The sequence below is a fragment of the Zonotrichia leucophrys genome, chromosome 8 (assembly GCF_028769735.1).
Source record: "Zonotrichia leucophrys gambelii isolate GWCS_2022_RI chromosome 8, RI_Zleu_2.0, whole genome shotgun sequence".
Classification (NCBI taxonomy): Eukaryota; Metazoa; Chordata; class Aves; order Passeriformes; family Passerellidae; genus Zonotrichia; species Zonotrichia leucophrys.
This window is the reverse complement of record NC_088178.1, coordinates 25,130,073-25,157,761: the sequence shown is the minus strand read 5'-3', so window position 1 is coordinate 25,157,761 and position 27,689 is coordinate 25,130,073. Positions and strand designations below refer to the sequence as shown.

The 27,689-nt window shown below is 40.1% G+C and overlaps 2 protein-coding genes across 5 annotated transcripts in view; one reads left to right on the top strand and one right to left on the bottom strand.

Moving 5' to 3' along the window:
• Positions 1-14,152: 14,152 nt before the first annotated feature.
• Positions 14,153-23,103, bottom strand: GPX7 (glutathione peroxidase 7). Its single transcript, XM_064719872.1, has 3 exons — positions 22,859-23,103; positions 16,514-16,775; positions 14,153-14,716 (listed from the first exon to the last, which is right to left on the bottom strand). The coding sequence occupies exons 1-3, from the start codon at positions 23,063-23,065 to the stop codon at positions 14,553-14,555; spliced, it is 633 nt and encodes a 210-aa protein (XP_064575942.1). The 5' UTR covers positions 23,066-23,103; the 3' UTR covers positions 14,153-14,552.
• Positions 23,104-27,094: 3,991 nt separating this feature from the next.
• TUT4 (terminal uridylyl transferase 4) overlaps positions 27,095-27,689 on the top strand; it is a 49,727-nt gene continuing 49,132 nt past the window's right edge. For 3 of the 4 annotated variants that reach the window (XM_064719293.1, XM_064719294.1, XM_064719291.1), the window contains exon 1: positions 27,095-27,188. The gene's annotated coding sequence lies outside the window, so the exon portion shown is untranslated. The remainder of the gene's footprint in view (positions 27,189-27,689) is intronic. The other variant, XM_064719292.1, reaches the window with a different exon arrangement.

The window sequence follows — 27,689 nt, the reverse complement described above, 5'->3', positions numbered from 1 at the left end:
TGTTTCAACCTAAGAATGAGGTCATCCAGCTTTCAGAGAAACATAGATCCAAGACCTTTGTAGGGCACTTGGAAGCAAGAGACAACATATCCAGGAATTCAGGAGCAGCTTTCAGAATTGTCTCCAAAACAGGATACTTCTATTCTCTGAGTGCTGAATTAACATCCATATGAACAGGAGTCCTTTGTGCAGTGAAGCTCCAGCTCTAATTCTGGTAAAATGTGCAAACTTACTTGGGTGCTTGCAACCCATACTCCTCTGCAAATCTTAAACTGATTTACTGTTGCTCACAATGGTTTCCAAGAGACTGCTATGGCTGTGCTTAAAGCCTGTCTTCAAAATACTTGGGACCATGGAACTGCAGCTTTTTGTTTCTTATAACTGCTTTCAAGCCTTCCAGATGAATTCACTAGCATAAATATATGTATGTTGTTTATGCAATAATTAAAACAGCAGCATTTTTGTAATCATTAGAAATAATTGTGATCTTCATCTAAACTAAAATTATTGTGAAAAGTGCACAGCCTCTTATTTACTTATCCGGACTCCACAAGATATTGGTCAGCAGAACTGGGCTGGTTTAATTTTCCAGCAAATTACAGGAGATATTCTGGCTGATTCTGGAGTTTGGAGCAAAGGAGGCTTGAGAGAGAAGCTAAAACTTCTTGATTTAGCTATTCCATTTAGAGACAACTCAAAGTGAATTGTGCTTCTGCACTGATGGCTACTTAAAAGCTAAAAACAAACATTCACATTAACTGTTGTGGGACACATTTCACCAGCCAACCTTCCACAGAAAGTTAATTATGAGCTCTGATATAGGTGTCAGATCAGCATCAATCCTCAAACCTACATGCAAGGTTTTCCTTAAGAGCATAACCTAATTATTAATTGGCAAAGAGCTGCATAAATTACTTTCAAAAGGAATCTGGCGGTGAATTATGCAATTAAACAAAATTGTCATGTCAGGATGGTGTAACAAGCTCTGATTAGGAGCAAGAAGTTCAATTGACATCAGAGTTAGTGTAGATAACACATTTTATCATGTTACATGAGCAGCAGGCACTTCAGGAAGGCAGATGACAGCAGAAGGCTCAAAACAGAAAGGGGCACAGAAGTTTTAATGGTGTGTTCTTGCAGCACAGTGAGATGCTGTCACTCAGAGGACTAAAAAAGAACTGTGTGTATTAGTGAGGCACTGAAATTATCAAGAGGATATGCTACATCTTGGCTTCTGCTCTCAATTCAACCACCTGTGAGCAAGCTGCTTTCCCAGTTGTAACTCTGTGGGTTTGGGATAGTGGTGGGGTTGTCTGACACTTGTATGCAAAAGTGTTTGCATTTTGAGATCCTCTCTGTGCAAGTGAACACATGTCTAAAGTATCATTATATGAGTTTTTATGTCACTCTAGAGATTGGTAGAGCCTACCAATATTTCTAGTCATTTTAACTGTATTTCACACACATTATCCTCTAATTGATTCCCCCAGTCAATGTAGGCTATAGATTTTGACTTTCAGCTGTCTCTGCTTCACAGAACTAAATAATGAAGAAGGAGAAAGCAATTTGGAGCCTCGGGAAGCTGATGCTCAAAGGAGGTTTCAGTCAAAATTTTAAGGGGGAAAATCAGTGAAAGAGAGAAGTAGGAAGTGTTGATACTGGGAATTCTGCAGTGAGGATGGAGCTCTGAAAAGTGATTTGTGTTTGTGTAATGGCCTCAGTCTCTGCAGTGTTTGTGTGCTGTTATTGGTAAATATTTCAGAATAATCACTCAGTGGAGCAAATCTTACCTTTTTACACTTACTCTCCTATCTAGAAGGAGAACAGTCAGATGCATAAAATAGTTTTCAAAAATGAACCTAACCAAATAGTCTTGACTGCAGTTTGTCTTTGTGGTTGAGTGGTTTTCATTTCTTTTTCCTTTCCAGAAAGGAAAATAGTTTTTACTTATCTGAGTAGAAAGCACAAAACTGGCATGCTCCTTCCAGAAAAAAAGTCAATCTGACACTGCCTCAAGCATCTAACTTTGCTGTCATTTATCCTGCTTGTAAAATATAATTATTTATAATTTTAGAGACACAAATATATGCTGTAATGCATTTTCTACTTGAATAAAAGGATGCAAATTTTAAAAGGTTCTAGCAAGTATGTAGCTTCTGTATGTAGGGGATGATTATGGGGATAGTTCTGAAACAGAGTTGCTCAATTACAAGACAGTCAGAAATGATGGGCCTGTTATTTCAGACTGTTTAAGCAAGATCTCCATCAGAGGTAGCACTTGTAAAACATGTAAGTTTCTTCATCTTTTCAGCATTTATTCTACACTAAGCAACAAAGCAGAAAATTATAGATTCGCAGGCTTATATGGATTGTCACTTTCTATCATGCTTTGAATTTACTTCGTCTAAAATTGAAGATAAAAGAGAAATATCTAAGTAAACAGGTTTGAAGTGCTGACTTCTACATAGCAGTGAATAAATAATACAATAAAATATCTTCCCACCATTTTCATGGTAAACTCAAACTGAAGCTTTTCATTGTCTTCAGCTTGTTCAAACTCTTGGGCCAATAATTTAGATTTGGTACTATTAAGCATATTTTTTAAATACCAAAAGTTGTTTTGTTATAAAATTATGTACATTCTTTTGCATATTTTTGTGTGTCTTGGCTCAGAATCCTTTCTGTCACTCAGCCATCACAGAGAACTTTTGTTCTAATTTATAATTCAAAGAGATGCAGATACCAATAGTTGCAATAATTCTTCCTCTTTAACCCTCCCACACAAATGTCTTTATATTTTCTGTAGGGGGTAACATCATCTATTGTTAAAATTCTGCAGCAGGAGAGAAACTTCCTACAGAAGCCTATTTACAATCGCTTCTTATTTTAAAGAGCTTCATTGTTGGGCCTGAACTTTTCTGTCCTGTGTGAAAGAAGGTGTTGAGGCCAAAGAGTTGGGCTCTGACCCATTTTGGGGTGAGAAACAGGAACTGGTGTGACAAAGGTAAGAATTGAAGGCTGAGATTTGACAGTTAAAGGGAACAGGGATAGGGTGAAGAAATGGGAGGAGGAAAGAGATGTACTGAAAGGACAAGGCAAAGATGCCCAGTCTTGGGAGTAACAGGAACTCTGTGCCTTACCTGTGGAGCTTGGAACAGAACATGAGTTGTCTGCTTGTTTCCTTTTATATCAGGAAATATATTTAAATCCTCTGGAAAAACGTCAGCTTCATTTTGTTCTCTTTCACACATATAATGACAAACAGTGACTTACTTATTTCGTTAATTCACGAGGCAAAACTCTGTGTGGTGGTTTGAAATATTTCAGATGACTCATGTCGTTGCCAACATGAAATTCTGCTCTTGTTTTCTCTATTTGTTTTCAAACAGAAGAAATTACATGTGTAAAATTACATTCAAAGAATATTGGGTTACTTAGAATTTCAAAATGCCAGACTTAGAGCTAATAACCACACAACTTTTGGCAAGATTTCAGCTCATTTCACAGTGAGTTTTTAATGACTTTATTTTCTTGCTCTTTTCTAATGCATGGTGAAAAAGTTGTTTTTGAATGTTAACCATACCTAGTGGGAATACAGGATTACTTCAGCCGTGGTTTTTTGGTGATACTTATGATTATTTCACAGATAGTGATTCATTTTTCCAGTGGTCTGTGATGTGAGGGTGTTTCACTCCTGATATTGTTACATTGCTCACAAGCCTTTCTTAGCAATTGTTTTCTTGACAGACACTCAATTTTATTTTCTAGCTTCAAAAGCTCAGTTTTGTTCCTCATTTCTGGTGCTGAAGGTTTGTTTTCCATCTCTGAACACTACTAGATTTGGGGATGCTGTAAAGAGAACCATTTTCCACAGCCCTCCTGTCTTTGGCTGAAATTAGAAAGCCTTATTCAGTTTCAGTCCCTTTTCACTTCAGCAGTGGACACAAGCAGCCGTTGTCCAAAATGTGCTGATGATCCAAAGGAAAAATAAAAAGTATATTCTTATTGTGAACACCTAACATAGCTTATCCTCTGATAAGATGGCTCTGAACATTAAAGTGATATAGACTGCTAATAATAACTGGAGTTTAATGGTTTTTATGTCTTCAAGACAGCTACAGGTCTTTCAGCTTAACTACATTTGCACAATAATTTTTAAGATTAAGAGATAATTTTATCTCTTACTCTGATGTATCCCTCATTATCAGAGTGCCTGATTACCACACAGTGTGTAACAAATGGAATTCTCTGAGTGACAGAGCAGATCTGAAGCTGGGCCAGGGGAGCCATTGGTCAGGCCTTCACCTCCCCAGTCCTGCTTTGGTGAAATGATCACCAGCCACATCTCAGATGAGGGATTCATTTCATCTCTGTTAGTCTCACTAAGTAGATGTTCTCTTAGAAATTGCATGAAGCTATAAGATGTATTGTATCTGTTCATCCTAACCATCTTCTCATCATTCTTCCATACCTGGAATTTGCACCAGGGATTTTTGTGGGATCTCAGCACCTCAGGACTGAGGTGCCGAGTCACCGAGACCACCCTTGGGGGGCTCGGGAGTCCTGGAATGTTGCCAGAAGTGTCTGGTGGCTGGACTTTGATCCTACACAGGAGACGACACCTGTATGAGGATAGGAGGATTTCACCGGGGTGAATGGTGAAGGGATTAGTTAGTTAGAGAGTGAGACACAGGGTTTAGGATTTCTGTACAGGAGGGTTTAGAGAAGTAAGATGGAGGAATTGGGGCGTGTCCTGTCCTTCTTCTTCTTCTCCTCCATCTTCTGTGGTGATGGTGGCACTTTGAGATTGGCTGTTACTAAAAGTGCACCGGGCAATAAGGGTGAAAGGTATTGGGGAAAAATGATAAATATTGTATACGCAACTTTGGGTATAAAGATAGGTGACCGCCCGGAGGGCAGCACAGTGTGCTCATGGCTGGCTGCTGAGCAGAGCTCTGTCGGGCTGAGAGAAAATCTTTTAGATAAACAATTAATAAACACAGAGACCGAGAAAAGAACTGAAGCCTCTTCTGTTCCTTTGAAACGCGGGCTGCCCCAAGGCCACCCCGGGCCTTTCCAGGCCCTCCAAACAGCCGAAAACCGGACAGATTTTGACAGGAGTTGTTTCTCTGTTGCTGCTGAAGTGGAACGCAGCAGTGCAGCTCTTTGATGGGCAGGATGGACATCTCAAGAGAAGAAGTCAAAGCAGAATCAAGCTAAACCACCTTAATTTACAGTAGCATTGTTGTTTTTCTTATGGAAACAAATGTAATTCCTTCATTTGTCTGTTGCTCTCTATTTCTTGCTTTTACTCATGCCAAAATAATCAACTTTCACATGATAGCTTGCTTTCTCTGGTTGGATTTACTAAAGGTAGTAAAGACATCTGTACAAACTTGGAAGCAGAAGATTAAGTTCTATCCTTTGCTTTTCTTTCACTTGTTACATGCTTTTGGGAAAATGGTATTACTCACATGTTTAGTGGCTTCATCAAAAGATCAATATCAAGCCTTTTTTTCACAATGCTCTGAGGTTACTCTAAGTTTCAGCAACAGAATATAGTTATTACCATGTTAGACTAAAATTGTTCTACTTTACCATTCTTTATTATTACTATAGTTCCTTCATCAGTAGCAAACATTCTTGGGTTCCATCTCACTAAAAATATTCATTTTTTGTTTTGAACCTCATTGCATTCAGTATGTATTAAATTTAGAATAAAGCATATAACATTTATTCTAAAAATTGGAAAAGCTCTATTCTAAAATTTAAAAAAGGACAATTGTTTTGGTTGGTTTTAGTGTGGGGAGTGTGGTTTGTTTTTTTCTGTAACTAAGATTGAATTTAAAGGTTGACAAAAAGATCAGTGTTTGTATCAATGTAAAGAAAGATAAGAATAAAAGAAGATTAATTTCAATGTTTTCTTGTGGTGTTTTTTGCATCACTGGTTGCTATTTTGTAGTTGAATTGCATTTTAAATTTTACATTCAAAATGTTCAGGCTGAAACACAAGCACTGCACTGCCTATTCCAATGGAAATTTGCTCTTTTATCTCATTATAGGTCTAAAATTCAGAATTTTTATTACACTAGACATTTTTACATTAGAAGCTCCCACTCTAAATTCTCTTTTCTGTTTCAGAATAATGCCTATAGGAAATCTGTAATGTTTTTATATTACTGCAATTTGTTCTCAGAAAGTCACAAATTTTGTTTAGAAAAAGACAAGAATTGTGATTATATAAACAAATAAAATTAGCATCCTATACAAGGCAAACATAAGTAGGAATCCACCTAACATTACAGCTTTCCACATTATCTGTTGAGTGTAGAAATTTTGAAATCCTAACTGTTCTACAAAAAGAGTCCTTATACCTGGAAATTGCCCATATTTTTTGGCAGAATGTGAATGAGATTCTGTGAGGAGCTGGTCTCAATGAGTTTATGAGTCCCTTCTAAATTGAGATATTCTATGGTTCTGTGCTATCAGCAATATGGAAATATTTTCTTTTAAGTGTAAAAAACTGGGTGGGCTTTCTTTTGAAATAATGCAGTGTCATCTCACTGATTTAAGTCTTGCACCAATTATTATAATAGCTTTAAAAGGAGTCATCTTCCACACAGGAATGCAAAGGGAAGAGAAATAACAAGTGTGCTGGCTCACTGCTGCAAGCCTCAACAAAAGCAAACCTGGCCTGACAGTCAGGACAGTGCTGGGCATTCATTACTCCTCTGGAAATAACAGATGCTTCACTGTCTGTTCATTTTAGAAAATAATCCATTCAGCTCATAAATCAAGGGCTGAAATGGATTTAGAATGGTGGTAACAAAATCAGTCCCCTGCCATGGGGTCACTGTGGTGAGTCACCATCGAGTGCCAGAGACGTCACCCTGCTCTTCCCTACAGGGAATTATTGCAAACAGCCAAGGGACCAGTGGCACTGTAATTACCAGAGTTGGTGTAGATATTTGTTGGGGATTTTTTCAGAGATGGCTTAGAAGGCAGCTGTGGGGGACAGGTTCTCACAGCCTGTTTCTGTAAACAGTAGAAGTTCTCAGGTTGTTTTTAATTACAAGTAAAAGTGACAAACATGAAGGCCTTGAGAACCTTGCATACCAGAGTTCTCAGGCAGCTTTCTCATAACAAGTAGATATTCTATCTTTGGCTGTTTTGGGAAAGCAAAAATAATTTTGAGAACCCAAATCTTGGTATTGGAAACATAAGGAGGAGTTGGTGTGTTATCTCTGACCTATTGTGAGCTCGGGTTTGCAATATGCATGAACTTAATTAACACGGTTATAAAAAGTGATTGATGGAGTGAATAAACGGAGTCAGATGCTGAACAGGGAAGTTGGGTCTCTCCCTCCATCTTCAATAGATATTGAGGGCGTTTTTAGCTGATTTTGGAAGCATAAAGTGTATGAACTAAGATCACTAACAAGCAGCATTGATAGTGATGTGCTGGAAGCACAAATGATTCTTTTTTCAAGTGTTTTTTGCTTCATTATTCCCCAGTTACTGTGGCTCAAGATGACTCCCGAGAACAGCTGATTTCCTGCATTTCTGACATTCAAGCCAATTGAAAGGCACAAGAATGTGAGTTTATTAGCTGGCTGTTAGAGATTTAATACACAAAAAAGCCAAATATTTATAGATGCTAAGAATTTGGTCCTTCCAACACATCTCTGTAGCTATTGAAGGTATACAACATTATTTGTTTGTTAATTTAGGACTTGTGTTCATAATATACTGTATATTTTAAGACCAGGCTCCATGAAGGATGTAATTTCATTCACTTGTTAATTAAATAAAAAATATTTTGCCTAGTATTATCAACTCTACTAAATGAGAGGAAAAGAAGATGACAGACTGATTAATTCATATACTTTGTGTCAGAAAGGAGACATTTCCAATGCAAAAAGCCAAATCCAGCACTGAGAGCACCCAGTCTGAACACTACATGATGCAGAAATCTGCATCAGGCTTTTTATGTGCAGTGCTTTAATGTGTACAAAATGCTCTTGAAAGGAAGAAAATCATTAGATGTGTCCTTGAAAAAGAAATGTCTCCAACAAGGGGTTCAGAGTATTGCTTACTTAAAAGGACCAGGCACATTTCAGACTAGTACACAATATTTTGGATGAGTATTCTTCAGGAGGATTTTCAATAAATATTGAAGTGCTTAGAAATGATGTTTTGCAGGATATAAAATAGACAAGTTCTTGCTGTAAGATTGGGATGCACAGGAGGCTCAGGTAATTTTTGTTCATTGATCTTGTCATTGGTAGCAGTTACTGAGCTTCTGTGCCTGGCTCAGAGCATAAGGAAGAGCACATCTGGGGACAGACTCATGAGGGATTTTCTTCAGTGAGATTTTCAGAGATTTAGTTGCCCTTGATCCCGGGCACTGGAGTGGTTTTTCCAGCAAAAGCACAGCAGGCTGAGGCTCATCTTGAGTTTTGCAGCACAAAAGTATGGCCAGAGTTTTTTTTGAGACCCAAGTCAGAATGACTCCACCAAGTGAACAGAGTTCATTGTTCTAAAATCTAATTAGGTCAAATACCAGTCCTGGCACCAAACTACAGTGATCCTCTTCCATCCAGGGCTCCCCTTTCAACACCTTACCAACATAAGCATCCTAAATATCTCCTTTATCCTTTGTTGTCCTGCTGTTAATAGAGAAAGTGAGAAAATAATTTCTGATCATGAACTAGACCAGAGACAGAAAATAAAATTGCTTCAAATCATTTCACATTCCGTTGGACCCCTTTTTCTCCTTCTGTCAATTGTGTTTTGACCTACCAACAGATGCTTGAAGAACATTTCTCAACAGGTACTTTGTGGAGTGGGTTATCAACCTGTAATTGTGTCAGGAGGAGACATCAAGGAAAGAACCAAAAGAAATGGTCAGGGGTAAAAGGCTAGAAAAGCAATGAACTTTAAATTAACAGGTAAAACTGGCACAGAACTATGTCAGACCAGGTTAATTATTCACAGGGCAGAAAAATTTCCCAGTAGATGACAGAGGATTATACATGCACTTGCCATAGCTGCAGTAATTCAGGTTTTTATCAGAGCTTGATAACAGAAGTATGACTCTGCTCTAAAATCTTCCTCTGGCACTGAAATAATTTACCCTGAGCTCTCCTGTATCTGTGCATACAATGACACCTTTTCATTGCATACAACTTCCTACCTGAAACTTGGGCAAAATTTATCCCTTATCAGCTGGCTGTCTATTGGTGTTCTCTTACCTTCTTAAAATCTTAAAAAGAAATCTGGTTTACATCCTTTCTTCTATTTAAATTATTAGAATTATGCTGATTACATGTTAACTGCATAAATTATTCCCATGATATTATTTTTAAGTCAGTTCTTTGAAATGTTTTGGTTTTCTGAAGCTGCTTTGATGAACTCTTTGTTCCCAGTTTCTCAGTGGCTTAACAAACACATTTACTGAGCATGCAGTAAACAACTAGAAACGGTGTCTTGCAATTCCCAGTATTCAATAAAACCAAGTGATTCATATAATCAGAGAGAGACTTGATATTGCAATTTTACTCAATGATATATTCCTGTTGACTTCAGTATAGCTAAAGGCAGAATAGATTGGTAGTCTCTGAAGCTAGCAAGACCTTTTCAAAAGAACAAGAATTCTCTTTTTTAAAATCAAGCTGTTCCCTAAGCTGAAACTTGTAAAAAATATGTCTTTTTACAAAATTCACAAAATAAATTTTTTAAGTTTTAAAATCATCAAAGCTTTTTATATTTGCATTTAGATTCTATTTCTTGATTTGAAATAATTTTTAATTTTTTGTGTTTTATTTATAAAGTTTGAACACATGAATATCAGCTTTGAAATGTTTCTCATCAGTTGCATCCAGCTAAATGTTTCAGCTTGAGCAGACTCACAGTTTAAGGGTTACTTTTGCTTGAAAACTTAAAATACTGTGCCCAGAGTTTGAAGAGGAGATTTCAAATCTAAGATATTTATATGCCAGAAAAACATTTCCCTACATATCTCTAGTGGTTAGTGCTCTCTCCAGAGTACAGGAAAATACCAGTAATAAAATAAGAAGTATTTTGAATATAGAAGTAATGACAAATCAGAATGAGTGATGTGACCCTAACTAAGGGTTAGAGAAGCTGATTTATAATTTAAAGAGGGAATTCAGCATGTTCTTTACCTACAAGGAACAGTTTGACTATTGTGCCCTTTTCCAAAGAATGGCTAAACAATCTGTGGGTTATGAATATTTTCCTTGCCAGCTGTTCTTTATTTATCATTGTCAGATTTCCTTGCTTGATAAAGAAAAATATAATGGTTCATCCTATAATTCAGATGAAAGCAGTAATTATGATGAAACAACCTTGCCTTTAGGGCAAGGGGGACAAAAAAACCAGAGGACTGTTTTATATAATACACTAACATCTTTGTCACTGCCTCTTTCACTTAAGGAAACTAAAACTACAGCTCCCTGAAGCTGGAATATCTTTAATTTCTATCTGATGGGGAAAGGTTCCACAGAACTGCAATTACAGATCAGGCATTACCAAGTTTGTTCTTTGTTTGTGTTTTGTCAATGATGCTTTTACTGCAGGATCTGTTAATTGTCACAGAGAATACCTGATTTTTCTGCTTACTTGACACTTTCTGTGAATGAATCAGAAATAAGCTTGTTAAATTCCATCTGGCTCTATGAGTAGAATAGTATAGATTTATCTCTGCATAGAATATATTTGGTTGATTCAATAATCAAAGGTAGCATAAAATTTGTTTGCTTAACCAAAGAGATGTCCAGTCTTCTGAAGATCCTAACTAACAACAGCAATTTCTTGAATGAGATGCTTTTGTGTTTGAAAGGATAAATTGAGTACCATCCTGCACAGAGAAATTGTGTCTGGTTTGCCACTGAAGTTTCTGACTAAAATCACAATAGAAACTCAAGTGAAACATCCCCAGCATCCATCTAAAACACCAGTTGTGACTGTCAGGATAATGAGTGTATTTGGCTTTGTTCTCCTTACAATGCCAAAAAAGGAGATTTAAACCCCTGTCTATTGCTTCATTCAATTGTTCTGTTTCAATGTAGCATACTCCATTTCAAAACAGAGCTTTGGTTTCATGTAGGTCTGATTATTACATTCCTCGTGAGACAAAGTTTTAAAAGATCAAAAGTGCCCTGATTTTAAACTTATATTTCAAATTATTTCTTTTCCCTGTGGCATGTCAGAGGGTGCACATGGCTGCATACACTCGTGTTCAGGTGCTTAGTTTAAAGTGTAAATCAACCGGCCAAGAGTTCACACCTTTAAAGGTACAGGCTGTAGGAGATAAGTGTTAGATGATCAAGGCAATTGTTCTCTATGCATCAAAGTGCTCATCTGTTAATCCACACCACTGTTTTCTCTGCAAAGCAGATAAGTAGCAAGGAGAAATAGTCTCATGCTACAGATTCAGAGCTGGTTTGCAGTTTTCAGAACTTGCTGTAGGGAAGATGTCTGTCAGATTAAAACAGTGCTGGAATTCGCAAGGCAAAAAAAGTAATTTCTGATCTCTGCATGCTCTCTCTATAGTCTCAACAGTCAAATTCAACTCAGTGCAATCTGATTTGCAATTTTTCTGAGCAGGGATTCATGAAGAACTTACAGTGTGACCAGAAATGTATTAATCTACAACTAAGAATATTTACTTTTACTCCAGAACTTTGATTAAAAGGCCAAAGCTTTTGTTCTACAAATTGACTTAGTGCAACAAAGGATGGAATCTATGCCATGCCTAATTTAATAATGAAAATGTATCTGTTAAGTTCAGAGAAAGTAGTTATGTGCTGAAAATCATGTTGTTTTTCAAGGCTTGCATATGTAATTCTTGCCTTAGTTCTCTTTAAATGGCCAAGCTTGTAAGAACACCAATTCTGACAGCATCAGTCTGGAGTGATTCTTAGCACTCAGGCATCTGCTCAGACTTCAGACTGCAGAAATTCTTCACTCACACTAAAATAATAGCACCAACAATTGCAGCCTCATTGTTCCTTGACAGAAGCCCTTTGAAAATCGTGTCAGGAAGAACTCTTTTTATCTCAACAAAAACATAATGCTCAGGTTCCCCTGCTCTTAACTCTAGGATGCTTTAAAAAGAATCCAGCCTTGTCCAATTGCAGTATTATTGACAAGTGAAAGCTTTTTTTGTGCCTTGCAATGCTTTTAGAAGCAGCACAAACAATATTTGTCCATATAGGACAAAACCTTCCCAAATGATCTTTGCCCTTATGTCTCTTTGGACTGAAGAACTTGTCTAATAGAAAATAGAAGATTCTTTCTATGCAAATCCAGAATTCTGGTTGAAGTTGGACAAGCAAAATGGAAATGGAAAAGGCTGAAAACATTTTTCACAGCCTGGTTTGGTCTCATCCAGGCTTTAGGTATAAAATAGAAATATATTTTCTAAGGAGAAAGTTTTAAGCCCTGCAGCACGTGCTAACAGCATGCTGGGGCATTGCATTAGCATCAAAGGGCAGAGAGAAGAGAAACAGTCTGTGGAGTAAAAAAGAGCTCCTTTTCTAGGAGTTGGATTCTCTGTCCCTGCACAGTATCAGATGGGCCTGATTTTCCTTCCTTTGTGATATCCTTAGCAACCATTGTCTTAGAGTGATCCATGTAAGAATAGACTAAATTACTGAATCAGGCATAGAGTTCAATTCTCTCACCATCAGAGGAGGAAAATACAGATATTCACTGCCACAAGCATCAATTTCCTGCACTCTTAGGTTACAGTTCAAGTGAGAGGTAGCTGATAGAGCTTGGAATGTACTCATTAGTATCAATGTTCAAGTTCAGACTTTAACAGTTCCGTGCTCCTTTTGCCCCAAAGATTATTTGGCTGCAAACTGTCTTTTCACTTTCTTCTCATTCCTTTTTTACTTGATTTCTCCTTTTACTTATGTTCTTCTATTACCTCTTCCTTTTATTCTCTCTTCCACCCCTTCTTTTTTTTTTTGTCACTGAAACTTTTAAAAAACTTCCTCTCAGCTTCTTTCAGGCAATTTGAGATTGTTTTGTGCATGTAATCTCTGCCTTTCGTGTTCTTCCTGCAAATCCTAAAGTCCCTGGAGCTCTTACTTCCATGGAGAGCTCCACAGTATTCTTCTTTCCCCTCTTGTCCTGTGAGCCAGGCCATGCCATGCCATAATATTTGCCTTTGATTTCAACAAGAGCCTGTTTGGATGCTGAACAGCTCTAATGGCACTGAGGAGCTGGGAAAACTCTTTACCATGGCAGGGTCACTTAAGGTTTATTTGTACACATGGGCCCTGACAACAATATGGACAAATATTGTTTGTGCTCCTTGAAAGCATCAGAAAGCACAAAAAAGCTTTCACTTGTCAATAATCCTGCAGTTGGACAAGGCTAGACTCTTCTTAAGGCATTCTGAGGTTAACAGGATGGGAACATTGGGTTTCTGTTGAGATAAAAAGAGTTCTTCCTGAGAAGATTTCAAAGGGTTTCTGTCAAGGAACAATGAGGCTGCAAATGTTAGTGTTATTATTTTGGCATGAGCTAGAGACTTCTGAAGTCTGAGCAGATGCCTGGCTGCTACAGCTGAAAAAGGCCCCATTAAGCATCTGTAACACTAATGTGGTATTAAACTATATAACATTATGCAAGAATTAAATATTTGAAAAATTATTTCCATTGGAAAAAAAATTTTGATTTTCTGATGTTTGTCTGTATATGCAGCAAAATTGGATAGTGTCATAAACCGGAAAATAAATTTAACATCAGTTTTATGAAGGAAGAGTAATTCTAAGGCAAAATGCTAGAAGAAGAAAGAAATACCCATTTCATGTAGACTCTGGTTCTACAGATGTTCAAATGACTATTTAAATATCATCTGATAATCTAGGTGAAAAAAATGCAGAAATTCATCTCATGGCTTCTGGAGAATTTTTACAGGGCCTTTGTCTTCATCCTTCTTTCATTTAAATTTTCTAGATGTGTTTCTCCCATGCCCTTCTAAACTCTCTATACAGATGAAATTATCTATGTTTGGCTGTGGTCATTGGAACATGCAAAATCTGTCTGGTCTGAAGTTATCTGTTTTGGCCCTCTTCCTAGCACACACCTTAAGTCAATCATGAAATTTCAGCTGTTTATTTTATTCAGTTTATTTATTTTATTCAATCAAAATATGACAACAGATTTGCAGATATCAGGGAGATCCCAGCTAGGACATTCTCATTATTCTGATCTTTCTTCCTATACAAACTAATTTCCTTTAGTGTTACCAACAACTAATAATTGAATTGGGGAAGAAACAATTGCTGAAGATTGCTTCTTTCCTAGAAAACTCAAACTGAATTTGGTCAGAGAAAAATATCATATTACTTTGACCATGTTAACTTGCTGGTTTCTGCATTCTTAGATGGTGAATATAGATTCAACTGGTCATAATTTCCTTTCCCTATATCCTCTCTTTTGGAATGTGAAAAGACAAAGTCCAGCCCTAATTCTCAATTAAGATGCAATTGGCATGCTGAGATTTTTGAAAGTCATAATTCATCTTTCTTCTTTAGGATGATTTTCCTTACAAGTTCTGTAACATGGGGCCTTATTTCTTCAACAGAGACAGTAGAGTCCCAGGCCTTTACTACTTTCCCATTGGGGTCCACCAGGTATTTCCAGAAGTTCCAGGTTGGTTCTTCTCCTGTAGAAGCTACAGGGGAAAGAAAAAAAACCACTTAAATATTAGAAAACCACATTAGCCAATTCCTGACATTTCTTCATGTCAGTTTGATTATTAACCTTGCAGAGGAAGAAGGAATGTAAAATTAAGAGGAAGTTCAGACTGAATAAGATTAATTTTCTGACAGACAGCTTTAACTAGACAGTAGTCCCTTGGAGACTGATGGAAACAGGGAAGCTTGAGCCAGGAGAAAGCACAATAATCAGTGTTGAAGTGTGTGAGGGCATTTGTGTGTGGGGCTGTGCTATAGAGATATAACTGATACAGCTGAACCCTGATAGGAAAATGGAATTTGGCATGACAATATAGCTTTACTAGGACTGATTACTTGCTTATCCAGAATTTTCCCTCCAAAAGCACCCAGTATCATGTGCTTCAGAAGACTGTTTCAAGAAGAAATAACAAAGTAATTGTTCCAGGTTTCCACCTAATTTTCATCTACAAATGAGTACTGCAGTTTTCCCCTTCCTGATCACATACCCTTTCACATGAGTCACACTCTTACCCTTTACTCTTCTGCTCTGTGACTAACAAAATTTCCAGGACTTTCAAACAGACCAGGAACCTCATGCCCCTAAAAGCACAAGTACAGATGCTACAGACAATTAGCATCTTTTTTTCCACTGATTATACACTGGGCAAACCTCCCAAGGAATCAGAAGTTACTTCAATGTATCATCAAGACACAGCCAGACCCACACTTTTAACTATGTTGTCATTGTGCTGAATAAAGATGCAGCCTCCAGCAGCCTCCCCCTGAGGGCAGGCGAGCAGGGAAACACAAATGTTGCATTTCCTGGGACATGTCTGCAGGAACATCTCTCCTTTGCTAAACAGAGATGGAAGGATGTGAAGAGGATTACAGGGAAATTTGGCTAGCAAAGTGATTCATCACAGACACCTGGAAGGAGGTGAGCTTGAGGTAGTGAAAAATAATATCCACACTCCTTTAAATTCTGAGGGATTTGGGAGAACACTGTGGTGCTGGAGAGAAGCAGCAGGGATGTGGTCCCTGCTGAATGCAGCTCAAGTGATACTGTGTCACACAACTTTACTATATTTCATTGCTGAAAGACATTTCCTTCACACTGGATTAAGACTGACATTTTAATATAGCATTAAATGGTATTTAGAGCATTTGTTCAGTGCAAGAAAAGTAGTGCCTTGATAGGGAGCATCCTGCCTTGCTGGCTGGTAAGAACCAGCAAAACCTCTTCAGGTGTCAGTCTGGCTCTAAAGCAGATTGGAACTGCACAGTGTGCTGTTCCAGTGCTGGGGAGGAATGAGGAAGGGAATATTTAAGGACACTGTCTAGTGCCTGGGTTCACTTTTGATTGTTAAATTATGAGGTGCTTTGCTTCCACTTATCCTACAGCCCTAGAGATGAATCTTAGAAATGCAATCTGCAGCACTCATGTCACAGGAGGGGCACTTCAGAGGCTGCAAAGTGGAAAGAGGAAGGTCAGGGTATTGTGTGCCTAGAGGACAGAATTTCAAGGCCTGCATTCCATGTAGAGGTTTATTGGACCAGCTTTTACAGGACATCTGCTATTGATGTGTGCTCATCTCTGGAGATCTTTTGAGAAGGTAAGACAAAGGTGGCAGAAAGAATTTCTGCCTTGTGCAGGAGGAAGGACTACACGACTCCTGACCTCTTCAAGCCTGACAACTCTGTCAGCACATCATCTCTTGTTTCTTTGGATGGTATTTTGTGTCAGAGGACTTCTATGCAGGAGAAACAGCCCTCCAGCCCTCCAGGTTACTCACCAATTAAGTACTTGAAGGCAGGAATTGCACCAGCTCCGCTGACTGTGATTTTGCTGAACATGGGGAAGGAAGCACCATAAGTCTTTCGTGCAAAGCTCTCAATTTCTTTGTTGGTGTCTGGTTCCTGCTGCCCAAACTGGTTGCAGGGGAATGCCAGCACATTGAAGTGGTACGGGCCCAGGTCTCTCTGCAGCTGCTGTAAGGCCTTGTAGTGGCTGTCTGTGTACCCACACTCACTTGCCACGTTGACAACTAGAGACACCTGATGAACAAGAGAGCACATTTAAAAATGTGTTGCACATGTCAGTTTTCCAACAGGTAGTCTGGAATACAGACTATTTAAAAAGAAAAAAAAAATGTCTAGGAACCTGTGACAGAATGCATATTTGAAACTACGTTGATTTCTCTTCACAAAAGGAAGATTTAATGTTTATTTTATATATTCCTCTTTAGCAAGCATTAAGATAATCAACCAACTGCTAAGAAATCTTAATCTTTAGTTTACTGAGAATCTGAGATTTTCCATTCTGCCTTTTGGACAGTTTCTAAGCATAATTAAGAAGTGACTATCCAGATAGGAGATACCAAGTTGCATGAAAGAATCTTGCAAATCAATGTGTTTTTTGTTGTTTATTTATCTGTTGTGAAGCATCTGCTCTGCAGAATGTTTCCTTGCTCAAAATTAAATGCCCTTGCAGAAGTATCTGATCCATTTATCATTGCTAGTGTAGAGATCTTGACTTGGAAGTTAATAGAAGCAATTACAGGATTTGGGGTTGGTCTGTGTAGTGTGGGCTGTAAAATTCCCCATCACTTCTAGAGTAAATCTACTCAGTTGTGACAAAATGGCAACAGTTTTTGCACAAAGGTTTACTGCCTCAATTAGAGATTCCAAGAAGTGAAGGCTGCCCACTGTCCTTTGAGGTCACTCCTGCAGTGGATCATGTTCAATGCTGTGTGTGTTGTCAGTCAGATATGAGCACGGGCACATCTGCCAGCACAGACCCACCTGGGAGGGAGCTCTCACACAGGTGAGCACCACAGGAACAGCAGAATTTGTTTGGGATATTGGTTGGGATATATCCTAACTCTGAACTAGCACATATCATAGTTTCTCAAAGCCTTGAAGAATTTTTCATTGGTTTTTGAGATAATTTTAGCCTTAAAGATCTTTAAGAATTTTAGACTTATAGTTTTGTTATTCTTATGAATTTTGTGTGAGCTGCTGCTCATTCTACATAAATTGAGTCCATTTTAATACTTTCAGACAAAAGTATTTAAGGAAAGAGGATGTGTGAAATAAATCATATTTAGTGAAAAATAAATGGCTACATGTGCACAGTGTTTTTAAAGCCAGAAAACTAACTGGCATATAAAGGTACATATCTGGGTAATATATGGGTTCATAAATGAGATGTTTAGAAGGGGTAGGAATGAGTAAAGAAAAACCTAAGGGGATGTTGGCATTTGTAATTTCTTACATTAAATATTAACATTTTGTGTATTTTCTACTTTGTATAACTGTATGGCTATCATAGAATCATGGAATATCCTGACTTGGAAGGACCCATGAGGATCATTGAAGTCCAGCTACTGAATTTAAAGTGGATTTGGAGTGGCACTGTTTTCCCTGGAAGACAGGTAATCTTTCAAAGCACAAGTTGGTGTAATCTTTTTTGTGGTGGAGTGTGTCAACAGGATACAATCTAAACAACCCCTGTACACTATACAAGAACTATGACCTGCAGCCATCTCACCTCCAAATCATCACTTTCATTCAGACAAGCTCTGTCTGAAATTTTAAATTCAGTCTCCTAAAACATCTGAAGTTATGGCATATCATTAGATTAAGTTTTTTTTCAGAGAAGAGGCAATAATTTTATGGTGCATTCCTGTTGCAGGCTCTTAGCATTTGAAACAGAATTTGTATGTCTGACATAAAAAATAACTATTAGCAGTTCTGCTCTTTTCAATTAATCTGATTTATCAAGCATAGTGATAACAGTAGTTTAGTATGAAGTAAAAGATAAATTGTATCACTAAGAGCTGAAGTAACATGTAGCTCTTCCACATGAAATTTTAGAAGCTTTTTAAATTATAGCTTAAGCCTTGGGATTTTCTTGATGCAGAAGTATTCATACACCTGACTGAATTCAACTCTATTGGTACCTGCTCTCAAATAGAAGTGTAATGTAAGAATTTGTCATTGGAGGTTTGGGGTAAATAAGGTTGTGTAGGCATTGTGATCAAATTAAAACAGATATGAAGGATGAATTGCCAGTGAAAACAACTAAGCTTTTATCATTTTTACTTGATTTTAGGTAAAAAGAGGGCTGGAAAGGATTCACTCAAAAAGAAACAACTATTTTAATTTACAGCTGTTTAAAACCAGTGGTTTCTTGGCATGGTGGGGAAAGGCTTGAGAGCTCACAGTGACAACAGTGCAAACTTCCAAACACATTCCCCCAAAACATATGGAAACTACATTCAGCATTTCTTGGATGGCAGACACATTATGTTTCTTTTTTTTCCTTAGAAAAATGCATTCACTGTAACTGAATTCTCCATTGCTGAACTCCATCATTTAATAGTGCAAACCTCTTAAAAGTATAATTAACATACATAATGAAAACTTCTGTGATCTATTAGTATTTTTCAATGAATGTTTAAAATGATTCTTTAAAAATCTTTCTTGAGTTATCTTTCAGATGTCTGGTATTAGAAGTGATTTCATGCAGTGATATTTTTTGGTCTGCATTTTATTTTTAATAAATAACAATCACTCTTTTTGCCCTCATGTAGAGGCTGTACTTTGACTTCTTACAACTATTAATGATTTAAGTTCAATATGCCTGACTTTGGGCTCTGAGAGTGCAAGTCAAGCACACCACCTAGTGTGCAGTGCAAACAGTTCAATGGACCTCACAAAAATTATTTCACTTCAGCTGAATTCTTTATCAGCTGTTGTCTCACCTCTCAAAACTATGATTCCCTTTGCTTAGAAAACTTATGCATTCTAGTAGTGAACTCATTTAACACTGCAAAAACTCTTCTTGCTTTGCTTAATGCTCACACAAGAATGCCTTCTTTAGGGAAAAATCCTGATTTAGGAATCTGTCTCAGCTTCAAGTAACCCTTTGTGGATCTGTCAGCAGAGACCACAGATACTTGAGTTTTTAGACTCAGAAATTCTTAACTGGCTCCATGTGAGTATGGAAGAACCAGCCACAAGTGTCAGATGGCACCAGCTCACTGAGCTGTCACCTTCATGGAACAAATAGCAATATTTGTGTGGCAATTCGGTGGCTGTGCATTTATCCACACCCAGGAACGCCACAGCCTCGGATTGCAGTGGATCCGGGTCCAAAGTGCCTACAGTACTTTCAATTATAACATTTACTTAAAAATAATACTTCAATTGTTATAGTGCCTAATGCTTTTCCATGATTATAGTTCAGGATTCATGATATATGGTTCAGGATTTCCAAAGGCACTGCACTGACACTGCTTAATTCCACCCCAGCACACTGCACTGAGCTGGGTGGTAGATTGGTACCACTGCATCAAGAGAGGCACAAACACAGCAGGGAACAGCTGATGTTTGGGAGCTCTGACTCCCAAATAGGTACTATTTTTGGTAAGAATACTGCCTCTTACAGCATATCTGATACAGATCATGCAATAAAAGACAAGATTATTGAATTAGATTAGATAGAAAACTAATCTTGTTTGGATCCTCTTGATTCTTGTTGAACCATAATCGCTGTCCTTCATTTTTAATGTAGATGAGTGATGGGTTAACATTTTATGGTAGTGTGGAAAAACCACAAAAGGATGACCTCCACAACACAGTGATCCAGAGAGGTTTTTGGATCTATTTCAGTTGTGGAACTCTTTTCTCAGTGGTAATGGTCCTCCCTTTATTTGGTATATAACATAGGGTAATTGTGGTTTGTATCAAGATACACTCAAATAGAAAGAGAATTAATATCAATCAGTCCTTTTTTTCCTTACTATGAAAAAATTGTTTCAATGATCTGAATAGACACAAGTTCATATTAATAATGATTTATTGAAGAATGATTCTGTCGGTCTTGAATTGCACTGATTGTTTATACTTAGCATGGCTCTTGTGGTTTTGGAATTAGCAGACACTATTAATTTTTTTAAGTCTGGAAGCCCTTGGATTTTTTCAATTCCTAGTAAGTTTCTTGACTACCAATTAAGTAGTTATTTAAATAAATTAGCTGAGTGACTGAATTGAAGAAAATGTCCTCTCTACATCTGCCAGAAAGCTTAAGGCTGGTAAAAGCTGGTTTAGCAATTAACAGGCTATTGTTCCAGGAGCTAACTAGTGACTCACTTTCCTTAAAACACCCCCAGCACACACGTAGCCCTTTAATAATATTTTATTTCTTTTAATAGCTTTAAAATATTATGATAAACCTATGACTTTACTTATCTAACTGCAGATTTAAGCTAGTTTATTTTAAGAAATAAATGGGAGTTTTAATTAACAATTTTCTATCTTGATACTGAGTTCTGACAACATAATGACAGAAAGGGATGTGTTTTATTGCTGCAATTTTCTTTAAAATTGTCCACATACATTATCAAGGAGCAGGTAGCCTGAACATTAATAGAATCTCTGAATGCAAATCTATCTTTTATTCCACACAGAAGCTGAATGTCGCTTTTTTGGAATAAACTATTCTATGTGGCCTAGCAGAGATCAAAGACTACCATTCATCAATGGTTTATCTTTCCCAGACACAGCTCTAGAGCTCCCCTTTATGAAACCAGCCATGCCTCGAGGGCAGCCTGGAACCACAGCCCTGGGATGCAGCCCACACCCTGAACCTGCCTGTTCCTGGGATTCCAGAGGGCAGGAACACCCCCAGCTCTCTGCAGAGGGGCTGTAAGGAATTCTTCCAAGTTCCCCCTCAACTCCTTTCCATGCTGAGTCTGGCTCTGAGATAGAGAAGCTACAGGTGGTATTTGCTTATTCAGATTAGCAGATAACATGCAGACAAGACATGCCCCAGTAACAGGATTTATTGGTGGAGCCTTTGGAAGGAGCTCATTTAAAAAGCACAAATATTGCTCAATATTAAACAGCTTCTGTGTTTTTCCCAAACAGATATTTGAGTGGGCATGGGACCTGTTCTGCTGTATCTCACTTGTGAATGATGGGGGATGAGGACTTTGACCAGAGAGGATTTAGGCCTCTCATTCGGTCCAAATCCACCAGTATTCACTTCGGCTGAGCTCAAGAAAATGTGCATCTCCCTATATAGCTCCTCTGTCTTCCTGCCAATGTTTCAGTGACCTGCTGTTCTGGACCAGTGAGCTCAGACATCTGAGGAGGGGAAAAGGAAGGTGTAAATACAAAGCTGGAGAAAAAGGGTGAAAATGAGAAGAGATGCTGCTTTTTTGGGCAGCAGTGAAACTGGACTGCCTGACTGTATCACAGATGTGTCACTTGTGGGATTTATGCTGATTTTAGCTTCTATAATTTGTGAAAGGGGCTAAAAGAGGTTATAGTATTAAGTATAATAAGTGTGCTAAGTTCTCTTCCATAGGTACCAATCTTTTCTAGATGATCAAACCACTAATAAAATAAAATGAAATGAAATTGTTTTAAAATGGTATGGAAAACCATACCATTGTTTTAAAATGGTATGGACAACTCTGCCTAAAAGTACTTAATATAAGATGCAAATACAATTTAGAAGACATCATAAAAGCATATGTGCTTTTATCTACGTGTCCTTCTTCACATTGCTGTCACACTAAAAAGCGAGAGAAGAATTTGCATGATGTTGTTACAATTTCACTATATTCTGATACTTTGTAATGTCTCATGCTTTTACTAGCTACGGTGAAATCTGTTAACTCCATTCGCCACGGATCAAATCCCTTTTTTTTTTAATGTAAAACATTAAAAAAGGAACGGGATTTGAATAAGAATAACACACAAAAAGTCATGCAGTTAAAAGACAGAAATAAACTCCAAAAGTAAGCTACACAAAGACACAAACTTCCTGAGTTTCCAATGGAATAGGCAGAATCCAGAGCAACCGGCAGGAGGGCAGCGTTCCCCGCCTGCCACGTCTACAGGCGGCTGCAGCAGCAGAAGACGCGGACACACACGGGGGTTAGATGCGAACGCTTTATTGAAGAGGAGCCTGTGTTAGCCGGACGGGTTGGCCGAAGGGCAGAGGCACAGAGCGAGCAGCCCAGAGGCACACCGAGTGCACCGAGGCTCCGAGCACTTCCCCGCGCTCGCTCCGCGGACATGCAAGGGCTGCCCGGGCGGGAGCCGCCCCTCCCCGCCGCACTTACCGAGCCCCTGTACTTCTCCAGAGACACAAGCTTGCCCCTGATGTTTACAACTTTGAAAGTGTAAAAATCAGGCTCCTTCTGCCGCGTAGCGGAAAAGGCTAAGAGCACGAGCGCTGCAATTGCGAGGAGCATGGCTAGAGGGATGAGGAGGACTTTGGGGAAGGAGGAGGCAGGCTGGTGCTCCACACTGCCCTCCGGGTCCAGCATGCTGCACGGCCGCCGCGCTCTGCCCGGCCCGGCGCGGCCGCGCTGCCGCAAACGCCGCGCTGCTGCAAACGGGCCTTTTGCGGCAGCCGCCGCCTCTGCCCGCTCCGCTCGGCCGGGACGGCTCCCTCAGGGGGCACAGCCTCTGCAGCGGAGCCATCCGTGCTGGAAGTGCTGCCTGAGTGGTTATGGCTCTAAAGCACCGGCTGGCTCAGTCTGTGGGATGCCAGTCACAGAATGGCAGAATATTCTGGGTTGGAAGGCGCCCACAAGGATCACTGAGTTGGGACCCTTGAGGAACCTCAGAACATTTGGCTTTACTTCTGTTTCATTGTTCCTCCACTGCTGTATTGAAAGCCATGAATTCTTGATAATAACACTGATATTTCAGCCTAAGAAAAATTTTTTTTTTGAAATCAGAACTAACACTAACATATGAATACTGATACTAACCTGTTTTCATGATAGCAACACCATTCCCAAACTGCCAAGTCTGAAGGGACTTGGAACCATCCTTTAGAACTAATAATGACCCAAACAGGCATTACCACGACTTTCAGTGCCCTGTGTTTCATAAAATAGATACAGATTCTCTCTTAAGTGAATAGCCCATACAGGGATCAAAGCAATGTTGTTAAAGATCCTGCTTTAACTACATCCTTGTGATTTTTGATGGATTTGCAAAGGCCCTTTTTTGTGCACTAACTGCAGCATGTGGTGAGTACAGTGTAATGTCAAAGGACAGCAGTGGCTTGGTTGCTACTGGTTACTGAGGGAGTGCTCCAAACGAGAGTCACAGCATTCAGGAAAACCAGAATCACCAACACACCACATAACCCAGCCACATCAGCCAGGCCTGCAGGAAATGCAGCTCTGCACACACCTGCCTGGTGAGAAGTGAGTGGCCAGACCACTGATGTCACTGTGTGAGATGGAGAAGCCACACTGCCAGAGGGCTTTCAAGCAAGAAAGAGCCATAAAGCATCAGGAACTGAGTTTGGTATCAAAGCATTCAGACATTCAGAGCCAAAACACTGCCTCAGTGCACTGATGTCATTCTTGGGTTGTTTGCAAAAAAAAAAAAAAAAAGCTATTTGTACAGTTTGCTACTATGCCTGCTGGAAGAAAAGGATTTGTACTTACAAAGTAACAACAATAGAAAGCTTTTGATGGTCATTGATTTCTTCTTGGACCACAAAACTGGTCAGCCATGGACAGCTATGATTCTGATAGTTCTTGGCAAAGAAAAGGAAAATGCAATGACTTACAGAAAACAATTAAAGTGGTTCCAAAGCTTATTGGAAATTTATCTTTTGAAGAGAAAATTACATTTTATCATTTGCATTTATTAAATCTCACTTTCTTTTTTGGGTTTTTTTTTAAAGAATTTTGGTAGATCTTTGACATTTTGATTAAATTTGCTTAGGGAATTCAAGCATGACCAGCACTGTAAGGGAAGAAGCCTTATATAGCTAGTTGAAAAACATATTTGAAGTTTTTAAGCATTTCAGATTTTTCACATTTTTTATTATTTTCAGTTTAAGCAGACACGCAACATCAAGAAATAATGTAATACGCTACAAAAATATATAGATTTAGAGATGGAAAATCTTCTGTCATGGTCTCTACAGAAAAGATAGACTGTGATGAGAATATGAATTTCTTTGCAGATAAGTGGTATTTTCCTGGATACTTTCCTGACTGTACTATTGACCAAGCTGACAGTCAAGTTTTATTTCCTAATTTTATAAGTAAATTATCTAAGAAGCTTTGGAGTTTCTTCAGATATATCTGAAGAAAGAGAACAGGGTTTGTCCATTTAAAAAGATTTTTAAAACCTAGTAAATTCTAAAAGTAGTCTTTAAAAAATTGATCATCAGCATAATGTGGATTTTTTTTTGTCAGAAAATAAAAAACAAATCTACAATACACATGTACATTTTTGAGGAATAATATTTTAGTTGCTTGGTTATAGGACTAAAAATGAGGCCACATACTGCAATGTAAAAAGCAAGTTTTGCTCTAGAGAGGGACTTTATAAAATCTACTTCCTGCAGCTTTATGATTATAATCTCTGATTTCTAGATAAAATTTAGTCACTTTCAGTCATATTTTCTCCTACAAATTGAGCCCAGAATCTGAAAAGTTTTGGTCACTTGCACTGATGATTTATTCTTTAAATAATGGCCTGCTGGCAGTAGAACTCTGCTTCCTCTTTTAGTGCCATGTTTCTATATTGCTCCCTGCCATAAAATATTCTTTAACATCAGCAAAGAAGGAGGCATTGTTCCTGAACACAGAGATAGAGACTATGTCAAAGGCTGTTGGCTTTGTACTGGTGCATGTTTTCTGAGCCAAACTGCTCTACCAGTTCATATTAAAGTCTATCCAACTATTTGAAGGAAATATGCCCATCGGGTTTGCAAACTGGCGTGTGTTTGCTCACTAGCATGTCTCAATGTTGATCTAGGAGAACTGTATCCAGCAGCAAGTATAATCTAGCTACTCTGCAATTTACTCTTTGGCCTACTAAACCTAATAGAAATCTTTGTCAAATAAATTGGAATAGGCTGGAACCACCACCCAGTCAACCTCAGTTTTCCCCAGGGCAGCACTGCTGTTTCTGTTGCTGCTGTCCTGGACTGGCCTATGTACCTAAAGGTGAATCCCATGAGCAATACCCTGAGCTACCCAGTCCTAATTTCGTAAAGTGTGAACTTCAAGTGAACCGAAAGAAAAAAAAAAAAAATACAGGTTACCTCTAAGGATTGTGCTGACTTCACAATACATTCAGAAGTATGTCTTGTCAGTATTACAGAATCCTGTATTACAGATTTTGCAACTTTTGTGTGCCTACACAGACTCCCTGAGGTAGTGTTTCTAACACTACTATTCATATTACTTTTAATAGTTTCCTTTGAATCCCTTTTGTAGTTCAACACTGATCTTTTAGTGCCTTATTTTCCTGGAAAGGCCTCCTTAGCCTGGGCTAGGAAGTGCCAACAACACGACATTTCACTGCCAAAAAGGGGTAGTACTGGATCACACAGGGATTTGCCTCAGACAAGCACTTGCCAGTGCCTTTAGGTCACCGTCCAGCACTGCCAAGAGCCGGCAGGCTGGCTCTTCTCCCCCGAGACCTGCGGCTCTGCCAGCAGACACCCTGGCCAAGCCACTGTCCCTGGCTGCTGCCGAGGCCACCTGCACAGCCAAGGTCAGGGAGCCTGGAGTCATTTCCGCAGGTGCTCGGAGCACAGCCGCTCTTCTCCGAGCACAGGAGGAGGGGGAGAAGCCCTGGGGAAGCGGGGATCAATGTCCGGGCTGCAGCGAGCCCTACCCTACTCCACAGGCCTGGGCAGCGGATGCCTCATCGCTCTCCTGACGGGAGAGTGCACTGAGAGGGGCCGGCCCCTTCTGCCGCGCCTGCAGGGACAGGACCAGAGGAAATGGCTCTACGCTGAGACACGGGAGATTCAGATTAGATACTAAGAAAAAAAATTGTGCCCCCTGAGGGCGGTCAGGCATTGAATCTGTTGCCCTATGGTGTCACCATCCGTGAGGGTGTTTGGGAGTCCTCTGGAGCTGGCGCTGGGTGCTGTAGGTTTAGCGGCTGTGGGGATACTGTACGGGGTGCACGGTTGGACTGGGGGATCTTAAAGGTCTCTTCCAACCGTGCTGATTCTATGCAGAAGAAGAGGCCTGGGAAGAGAAACAAGGGGAAAAACTAGGATGGCTGTTGAGGGGTAATTAAGAAGAAAAAAATATGCTGCTTATTCCCTCATCCCCGCCTGCCGCTGTGGCACTGAGGGAGGAAGGCCCTGAACGCCGGGGAGACGGGAAGGGGGGGCGCGTCGCCCCCTCAGCAAGGGGGTGGTTCTGAGGCACGGGGGGCTCCCCGGCACGACCGGGGCGGTGCGGGCACCGTGCCCGGCTCGGTCCCCGCCGCCGCCGCCGCCGCCCCGCAGCGCCGCCGCCCTCGGGGCGCTCCCGCCCGCCTTCGCCCCACAATGCACCGCGCCGCTGACATGGCGGCCGGGCCGGACTGAGCCGCTGCCGTCGGGGCCTGCAGCAGCCGCAGCCGGGCATGGCGGGGGCGCCGCGCCGGCTCCGCTAGCGCCGCACACAGGTACCGGGGCCCAGGGGCTCCCCGCGCCCCGGGGGCGGCGGCCTGGGGGGAGGCGGGCTCAGGGGGTCCTGTCCGCGCCGGCGCCCCCCGCCCCAGCCCTGCCCCGCCTCGACGGCCCGCCGCGGCCTCGGGCCCCGCGCCCGGGCGGGGGAAGCGCCGGGTCCGAGGCGCGGGGGCCGCCGCAAGGTCAGCGGGGGGCCGGGGGCGCATCCGGGCCGGAGCCGGTGCGTGCGGTTTGTTGTCCGTACGCCCCGTGGAATTAAATAATGCGGGGGGAGAGAGCAGCGCAGCCGGCGAGGCCCGCGGGGAATGCCCCGTGTGCGGGGCTGCCCTCGAGAGCCGTGCCCGCTCCGCCGCGAGAGGTTCTCCTTGCCGTGGATTACGATCTGCCTGGAGTGACACCCAGGCATCCCTTCGCCTACGTGGTTGTGCTCTTTTGTTGGCTTATTTTGTATACAAATACAGCTGAACGACTTTGCTGCTTTTGCAATATGTTGCAAT

What these genes read in the sequence shown, in the direction of transcription:
- GPX7 (XM_064719872.1), bottom strand. Translation starts at nt 23,065, where the DNA reads ATGCTGGACCCGGAGGGCAGTGTGGAGCACCAGCCTGCCTCCTCCTTC. An exon ending in TGGAGAAGTACAGGGGCTCG is followed by an intron (nt 16,776 to 22,858) that starts GTAAGTGCGGCG and finishes CTTGTTCATCAG; the next exon opens with GTGTCTCTAGTTGTCAACGT. An exon ending in TGCCTTCAAGTACTTAATTG is followed by an intron (nt 14,717 to 16,513) that starts GTGAGTAACCTG and finishes TTTCCCCTGTAG; the next exon opens with CTTCTACAGGAGAAGAACCA.